Here is a 9,255-nt window from a genome sequence, read left to right as displayed (position 1 = left end):
ATGTATGCATGATATATATATATATATATATATATATATATATATGTATGTATATATATATATATATAATATATATAATACCTACCTCCTAATATATTATATATATATATATATATATATTATAATAATATATAATATATTATCTTCCGCTTTGGCGAAAGATTGTCTTTTCTTACGACTGTTGTTCGTAAGCATTGTTGGTTCTACTTCTCTTCTCGCCTACGTTATATCTAGTAAAGTTGATTCTTCTTAGAATAAGGGAGATGATTCAAAACGAAGGAAGTTGATATCTTTTAAAACAGCTTTATTTCTCAACTCCATCACTAGAGAGATGGTTTGGTCAGATGACCGCTCCGTTGATAACTGGAATAGAACTAACAACTCTAATAAAGCAATCGCGTCGATAGCGAAACACTAGCTACTCTCGGCGATTTACATATAAAAGAATACGTAGTCCGCCGGCTCGGAAGTCATAAGTTTCCGGCGCAGGTTAACAGGTCAACCGCTTCCATGGAAGGTGTTGTTGGCTGTTTGTAAACAGAAATGATGAGATGTCCAAATGCAAACCAGGCTACTGCAAGCATTGCACAGCGTGATCTAGATTTTAGATTGTCACGTAGGATGCTCCTAATTCACCAATAACCCTTTAGGTCGTGGATTATATTTACAGATATGTAGTTATCTGTTATTATATATGTATTTATTACATTAGGCTCGGACAGCAACCATTCAAGCCTTGAATAACAAAAGTTACTTTAAACATGGTTTCTTAGGAGTGTGCCCGTAACATATATTTAGACATAATCATAAACAAGTGATTAAGTGCATAAAAGGTTTTGTTACATACCCTTTTTGGACATATTCATAAATAAAGAAAAATGCATGGAAAATATAGATCCATGTTTGATATATATATGGCAAATAATGATTATTAGTTACCAAAAAAAAATTAAAAGGTTATCATGTATACATGAAGATTATATTAATAAGTAACCCGATTTAGAGTAGCGGTTACTCAATAAAGATACATAACATGATCATGGATAACTGTTAAAGAGTACTTGTCACTCTTTGTAGAGATATATAATTGTATAATTGTGCACAGATATAGATTCCTGGTACGTACACGCACCAACAGTTTAATATATAGGGCTTCAATATTTTATTAGGTGCCCAAAAGATATTCTTATGTATTTTAATATATATAGGGCTACAATATTTTATTAGGTGCCCGAAAGATACTTTTAACTGTTCAAAATGCAAAGGCTTGGAGTCTCTCTTGTTCTTCATATTGCCAGCATACAGACCGCTTTTCACACACAACACAATTCTAGACAGTTTTCCTAGGAACCAGGTGAAATGGCCAGTTTCAGATGGCCCTGAACGTAACGCTTTTAAACGCAACAGGAGTGTCGTCTGGACGCGGCAAAACGTTCCTTTGAAGATTCCGTCTGTGTTCGCCCTCAACCTACGCAAGCAAAGATGTTAACGGCGATAATAATCATTGCCGTAACACAAAACACGGCTAGCAGCACGTAGAAACGAAGATTTTCTATATATATATATATAGTATATATATATATATATATATATATATATCCTATATATATATATAATATATATTATATATATATATATATATATATATATATATCATATGTATATATATATATATATATAAAATACTATATATATATATATATATATATTATATATATATATATATATTATATAATATATAAATCAGATAGATAGATATATATAGATTATATATATATATATTTGGTATATATATATATATATATATATATATATAGATAGATAGATAGATAGATAGATTGATATACATATATATAATATATATATATATATATATATATATATATATATATATATATATATATATATATATATATATATACACACACTCACCCACATACACAAAGTACGGGACAAGGATTGTTTCGTACAAAGTATTGAATAAATCCGCTGTTAACTGGAAGTGGAGATTTTTACATTCAGTAAGGATACGTGTTATCAAGGACGTTTCGTAACATTTGTTTATGTGCCAAACTAGCGATAAGTACAACGAAAACTATATATAACTCCCTAAGTGTATCCTGTTTGCATAAATGCCTACTAAATAAGTGGAACAAAAAAAGGTGCTTCTTTAAGTAATTTCATAACTTTTTTGGAACTATAAATGGTTGGATATTCAAAAGAACATTCCTGTTCAGAGATTAAGTTCTTCTGAAATCAAATGGTACCCTTCAAAACAAACTCCTATCTGTTTGTACTTGTAGAGTTTGTTTATATAATAATACATGAATTATTTGAAGCATGGCTACATGCCGATGCTTTCAGGTGTAATTATACCTGTCTCTACTCTATTCCATTTAGATCGTAAGGGGTTAACTGGTAGAACTATTATAGTTAGTTGCTCTGGATGATTATATCAAATAGTAAATCGACTCCATTGTATAAATATGATTCATGTTATTTTCCGAGCTGTTATTGTTATGAAAAAAATATTTTTAGTTCTACCACTTTTACTGTTTTGCAAAGGATGTTAATTTTCCTTATTTGAAGCAGTATTACAGTTTTGCTAAAGATACCATTTATACTTCTCTGAAGCGGTAGAGTAGAGCAAATGGATGACGATTGAATGAAACAAACAAGCAATCAAAGGAGATGCAAACCAACTTTCTGAAAATTTAGTAATATGAAAAATGATAAAATTGATCTCCAGGGAAATAAAGAAACCATCCAGTATGACAAAAATGTTCATTTATCATACTAGTTTATATTAACTGTTGAGAAGTCGGTTAAGTCGTCAGTCATGGTACTGATGTTGAGACTATATATTTTATTTTCACATCAGACTCTTTTTACAATTTCTCTCTTCGTTTACTTCAAGTGTACATGGGCCTCTGTCAGTAAAACCATTTATCTTTTAGAAAATTATAACATCAGTATGTTTTGGAAATTGCCAAAAAAAAATCTACGAATTATAATGAGTAATTTCAGTTTCGAAAAAATCTAGACTGCATTTAATACAACGACCTTTTGTAGCATATATTAATTTCGGTTTACTGTGATAAGATACGTCATATCCTTCAAAATATTTTTAAAAAATATGGATATTGATAACTACACGCACCACTTACATTTTCACTGCTAATATCGGTGATAGCGACGTGGTCAGTGTAATATTGATTGTCAAGCTTGGACAAGCTATTTCCATAATACATTATTAGAACTTACGGCTGAATAAACATTTTAATTAAAAAAAAAACATGTGATTCTTTTTCTTAAAAATTATTTCTTTCTGTCAAGATAGTTTTCGTTATGATTATAACGCCAGGAAACTTTTGGCATTCTTGAGAATGAATAAATCATTCTAAAATCTAATGAAAATATAAATTATTAAAGTAGTATTTTAACCTTATTAATGAATATTTAAAATGTCTGAAAACGCATTTCAAAGGACTTGGGAAAATAGCAGTTAAGCTCTAATTACAAATAAATTGTAACTTGATAGTCACTGCATATTCGCTGCTGGAATGTTAATCAAAGTCAGCAACGATTGATGTGTTACTCGTTGTGTCCTCTCAAATAATAAAAATGAAATCTCAGCTCTGTGATGGAAAGAAGGCACCATGTCTTTACTGCATTTTAAACACTATCTACGAACTAACAACGAACTATTCATAAACAGTATTTTTTAAGAAAGTAAATTAAAAGGTTTATCGTGCATAAAACAAGATCAGTGTATCTTCCCGATAAACTACATTGATTTCGAAATTATCTCGCAAAAGGATTGCGACAGAGATGTCCTGAAAGATGAAAGTGCCCTGACATATTTGTCCAATTAGAAGGAGAAAAGCATTCAATTTCTCTCTCTCTCTCTCTCTCTCTCTCTCTCTCTCTCTCTCTCTCTCTCTCTCTCTTTAAGTATATGTTTTGAATGAATCGTAAAATAATGCCTCAGACTCTTACATGCACCATATATTTACCAAGGGCAGGAGAAAAAAGAAAAACTTGCTGATGCTGGCCCTCGCACATTAGAGAATCGGTACGAGCGGCGTATATAAAGCTGACAGAACCCAAACAGAAGCATAATCTCAACTCAAGAGAGTCTCCGAACACATCATGGTAAGAGAGGCTGTACATTTGTATTATCTAGCAATTTCTGACGTTAGTAGTTACTCTGATAACTGATCTAACTAATGTATACTAAACTAACTTACTAACTGATCCAACTAATTTGTACGAATCAAATATAACTAATAAATTAGAATTAGCTAAATGAGACACACTTATACAATGATGTAGGGAAACGGATTATCACATATTTCATGATATATATATTATATATATATATATATATATATATATATATATATATATATATATATATATATATATATAGAGGGTATCAATGATTAAAGAACTTTGATCACTGTATTTTTTAAAGGCCTGTATCATATAATGAGCAATGAATGTTTAATAAGATTTACTTACCGAATTCTTTACTTGATTTCTTCTTTTGGTTGTCATTGCAGAAGCTGCTCCTGGTTTGCATTGGCGCTGTCCTCCTGGCTGTGTGTCAGGCAGGAAATATAAAAGGTGGATCCGGTGGCGGACACGGAGGATCTGGCGGAGGTTCCTTTGGAGGAGGATCCTCTGGAGGCTATGTCTCTCGTGGTGGCTCCTCCGGTGGTGGTAGCAAAAGAGGCTCAGTAGGCCACGGCTCCTCTGGAGGTTTTGGGGGAGGATTTGGAGGAGGATCCTCTGGAAGGAGTTGTGGCTTCTGGTGGAAGTCAAGGGGGCCGGTCTGGAGGATTTGGGGGAAGATCCTCTGGAGTTATACGGCTCTGGTGGAGGTCAAGGGGGTCGGTCTGGAGGAGGATTTGGAGGAGGATCCTCTAGAGGATACGGCTCTGGTGGAAGTCATGGTGGTCGGTCTGGAGGAGGATTCTCTGGTGGACGAGGAGGTGGATCCAGTGGTGGAGGATATGGAAAATAAATTTGATTGCAAGTAGATGCAAATAACTAACTTCAGATTTGTAGAAAGTTGACAAATATAAGGGAATGATATTTAGAAATAAATAATAATTCTGAAGTAGTATTTTACTGATGAGGTTCCTTAATGCAAAAGAAAAAACATTCATAACAATATACACTTTATAAATGTGTGTATATATATATATATATATATATTATATATATATATATATATATATATATATATATATATATATATATATATATATATATATATATATATATAAACACACCCACATACACAAAGTACTGGACAAGGGTTGTTTAACACAAGTATTGAATAAATCCGCTGTTAACTGGAAGTGGAGATTTTTACATTTAGTAAGGATATGTGTTATCAAGGACATTTCGTAACCTTTTTTTATGTGCCAAACTAGCGATAAGTACATCGAAAACTATGTATAACTCCCTAAGTGTATCCTGTTTGCATAAATGCCTACTTAATAAGTAATTTCATAACTTTTTTGGAGCCATAAAGGGTCGGATATTTTAAAGAACATTCTCGTGCAGAGATTAACCCTGGATAGGTTTCGCTACTGGTTGGTTACCCTTTAAAGGTTTGTGGGGGTCGAGCTCGCCCCGAGCACACAAAAATTTTTGAACATTCAAAAAACTGTAGCTATGCTGTGCATTTTAATTTCTAAAAACAATTTCACCATTGCCGAACACTACTGAGAAGATAAATCATACCCATCAACAAATTAAATATTTATTACAAATATAATTAAAAAATAAGTATATACAAAAAAATAATTTGCGAAAATATTTACAAAAAATACAAAATACGCTATATACACACAAAAATTTACGGAATCCTTCCTAAATTTATTATTTACAATATGTGACTGCAAGAAAAGGTGTCGGACCCATAGAGGTCAAAATCTGAAAAGAGAAAACAAGGGTGAGTTTTATTGCCCTCCCCCCCAAAAAAGCCCAAATTTCACAAATTTTTTTGGTACCTAAATGAAATAGGAAATGGCTAATTATTTTATAGAATAAACTCATATTATCCTAGAACGGAATGATTTAAAAAGATCTGCATTAAGATGTCATTTACTGCTATATCAGAAATGTTATTCTCTCTCTCTCTTTGTGTGTCTCTCTCTCAACAATAATTGACGAAAATATTTACAAAAATAACGAAATACACTATATATACACAAATATTGAGGGAATCCTTCCTAAAACTACTATTTACAATATGTGATTGCCAGAAAAGGTGCCGGACTCATAGACGTCAAAATCAGAAAAAAGAAAAAAAGGGTATGTTTTTTTGGCCAAACAATTTTTTTCAAAATTTCAGGAATTTTTTGGTACCTAAATGAAATAGGAAACGGCTAATTTTTTTCATAGAATAAACTCATATTATCCTAGAACGGAATTGTGTTAAAAGATCTGCACTAAGATGTAATTGACTGTCATATCAGATATGCTATACTCTCTCTCTCTCTCTCTCTCTCTCTCTCTCTCTCTACAGTGTGTCATGATTTATTGACATAAGCTCATGTAATCTGTCACCATAAAAGGCAGAGACCCACTACTTCCCACCCCTTCCCTCCCCCTCTTGTGTAGTAATAATTTCAAGGTCATCACTCTCACCTCCAACTCTTTGTTACACAAACTTGAGGTTTTTGCCATAGAGGTGTCAGCAACCTCTAAATTATCATCGACATGACTTTATAACTCCATTAGAAGTAAGTTGACGACATTCATGCCCAGAGAAAACTGCATGCTGGCCATTGTTTATGAAAAATGCAAAATGAAAAAAAATGCAAAAACTGAGAGATTGGCATTCAAAGGAAATTGGACCAAATAGCAATATAAGGCATCTCAGCCAGATCCAATGGCAAGCATAATGTATACACACCATCTACCTACGTTTCCAACAAGATAAAACTATCCCAGAGTCAACAGTGATAGACAGGAAATCACTACTATATAACTTTGTTATCTAGTTCAAAACAAACTATAACTCAGAAAAGGGGAAAGGACAAAGGCAAGGCAAACGCAGGTTTCGACATGATTGTAATGTGTGTTCTGCTATCCTCTTGCAGGTCGATCACAGTCAGATTCGAGTTAGACGATGATTTATGGGAAAAAAAATGTTTTTTGAAACACTCCTCGGGTCTTGCTCGACCCAGCAAACTTAAACTCTTCTGAAACCAAATGATACCCCTCAAAACAAACACCTATCTATTTGTACTTGTAGAATTTGTTTATATAATAATACATGAATTATTTGGAATATGGCTACAGGCCGATGCTTTCAGGTGTAATTATACTCTACTCCATTCCATTTAGATCTTAAGGGGTTAATTGGTAGAATTGTTATAGTAAGTTGCTCTGCATGATTATATCAAATAGTAAATCGACATATTGTATAAATATGATTCATGTTATTTTCCGAATTGTTATTGTTATGAAAAAAATATTTTTAGTTATACCACTCTTACTGTTTTGCTAAGGATGTTAATTTTCCTTATATGAAGCAGTACTACAGTTTTGCTAAGGATACCATTTATACTTCTCTGAAGCGGTAGAGTAGAGCAAATGGATGACGATTGAATGAAACAAACAAGCAATCAAAGGAGATGCAAACAACTTTCTGAAAATTTAGTGATATGAAGAAAAATGGAATTGGTCTCCTGGAAAATGAGGAAACTATTCAGTATGACTAAGATGCTCATTAATCATACGAGTTTGTAGTAGCTGTTGAGAAGTCGGTTATGTCGCCCATCATGGTATTGATGTTGAGACTATATATTCTATTTTCACTTCAGAACTCTTTTGGCTATTTCTCTCTTCGTTTACTTCAGGTGTACATGAGCCTCTGTCAGTAAAACCATTTATCTTTTAGAAAATAATAACAACAGCATGTTTTTTTAAATTATCTATGAAAAAATCTACGAATTATAATAAGTAATTTCTGTTTCGAAAAAATCCATAGACTGCATTTAATACAATGACCTTTTCTAGTATATATTAATTTCGATTTACTGTGATAAGATACGTCATATCCTTCAAAATATTTTTTATAAGTATGGATGTTGATAACTACACGCACCACTTACATTTTCACTATTAATATCAGTAATGGCAACTTGGTCAGTGTAATATTGCTCGTCAAGCTCGGACAAGCCATTTTCATAATATATTATCACAAGTTACGGCTGACTAAACTTTTTAATACAAAAAAAAGCCTGTAATATTTTTTTTTTTTTTTTTTTTTTATTATTTCCTCCGGTCAAAATAGATTTCGTTGTGATAATAACACCAGAAAATCTTTGGCATTCTTGGGAACGAATAAATCAATAATGTGGTATTTTGACCTTATTAATAAATATTTAAAATTTCTGAAGACGCATTTTAAAGGCTCTTATTACAAATAAATAGTAATTTTATAGCCCGTGCATATTCGCTACTGGAGTGGCAATCAAAGTCAGAAATGATGGATGCGTTACTCGTTGTGTCTTCTCAAATATAATAAGAATAATATCCCAGTTCTGTGTAGGAGAAGAAGCTACCGCGTCTTTACTGCATTTTAAACGCTTACAACCCAACCAAAGGAAATAGGATTAAGTAAAAATTTTCTTCCCTATCTACGAACTATTCAGAACAAGTATTTTTTTTTTTCAGAATGTAGCTTAAAAGTTTTAACGTATATGATACAAGATCAGCGAATCTTCCCGAGAAACTATATTGATTTCGAAATTGTCTCGCAGAAGAACTATTCAGAGACACCTTGAAAGATGGAAGTGTCCTGACTTATTTTACTAACTAATTAGAAAGAGAAAGCCATTTAATCATTCATCTCTCTCTCTCTCTCTCTCTCTCTCTCTCTCTCTCTCTCTCTCTCTCTCTCTAAGTATATGTTTTGAATGAATCGTAAAATAATGTCTCAGACTCTTACATGCACCATATATTTACCAAGGGCAGGAGAAAAAAGAAAAACCTGCTGATGCTGGCCTTCGCACATTAGAGAATCGGTACGAGCTGTGTATATAAAGCCACAAGATCCCAAACAGAGGCACAATCTTAACTCAAGAGAGTCTCCGAACACATCATGGTAAGAGAGAGACTACATTTGTATAATCTAGTAATTTCTACGTTAATACTTACTCTGGTAACATATCTAACGAATGTACACTAGTCTAACTAACTAACTAACTGATCCAACTATAATTTGTA

At 32.5% G+C, this 9,255-nt stretch overlaps 1 protein-coding gene across 1 annotated transcript in view; it reads left to right on the top strand.

The window, feature by feature from the left end:
* The first annotated feature begins 9,091 nt into the window (after positions 1-9,091).
* Positions 9,092-9,255, top strand: part of LOC135217938 (uncharacterized) — a 768-nt gene continuing 604 nt past the window's right edge. The window contains exon 1 of the mRNA XM_064254040.1: positions 9,092-9,133. Coding sequence (XP_064110110.1) covers positions 9,131-9,133 — 3 coding nt within the window. The 5' untranslated portion in view covers positions 9,092-9,130. The remainder of the gene's footprint in view (positions 9,134-9,255) is intronic.

This window comes from Macrobrachium nipponense, chromosome 9 (assembly GCF_015104395.2).
Source record: "Macrobrachium nipponense isolate FS-2020 chromosome 9, ASM1510439v2, whole genome shotgun sequence".
Taxonomy (NCBI): domain Eukaryota; kingdom Metazoa; phylum Arthropoda; class Malacostraca; order Decapoda; family Palaemonidae; genus Macrobrachium; species Macrobrachium nipponense.
This window is presented reverse-complemented; position numbering and strand designations above follow the sequence as displayed.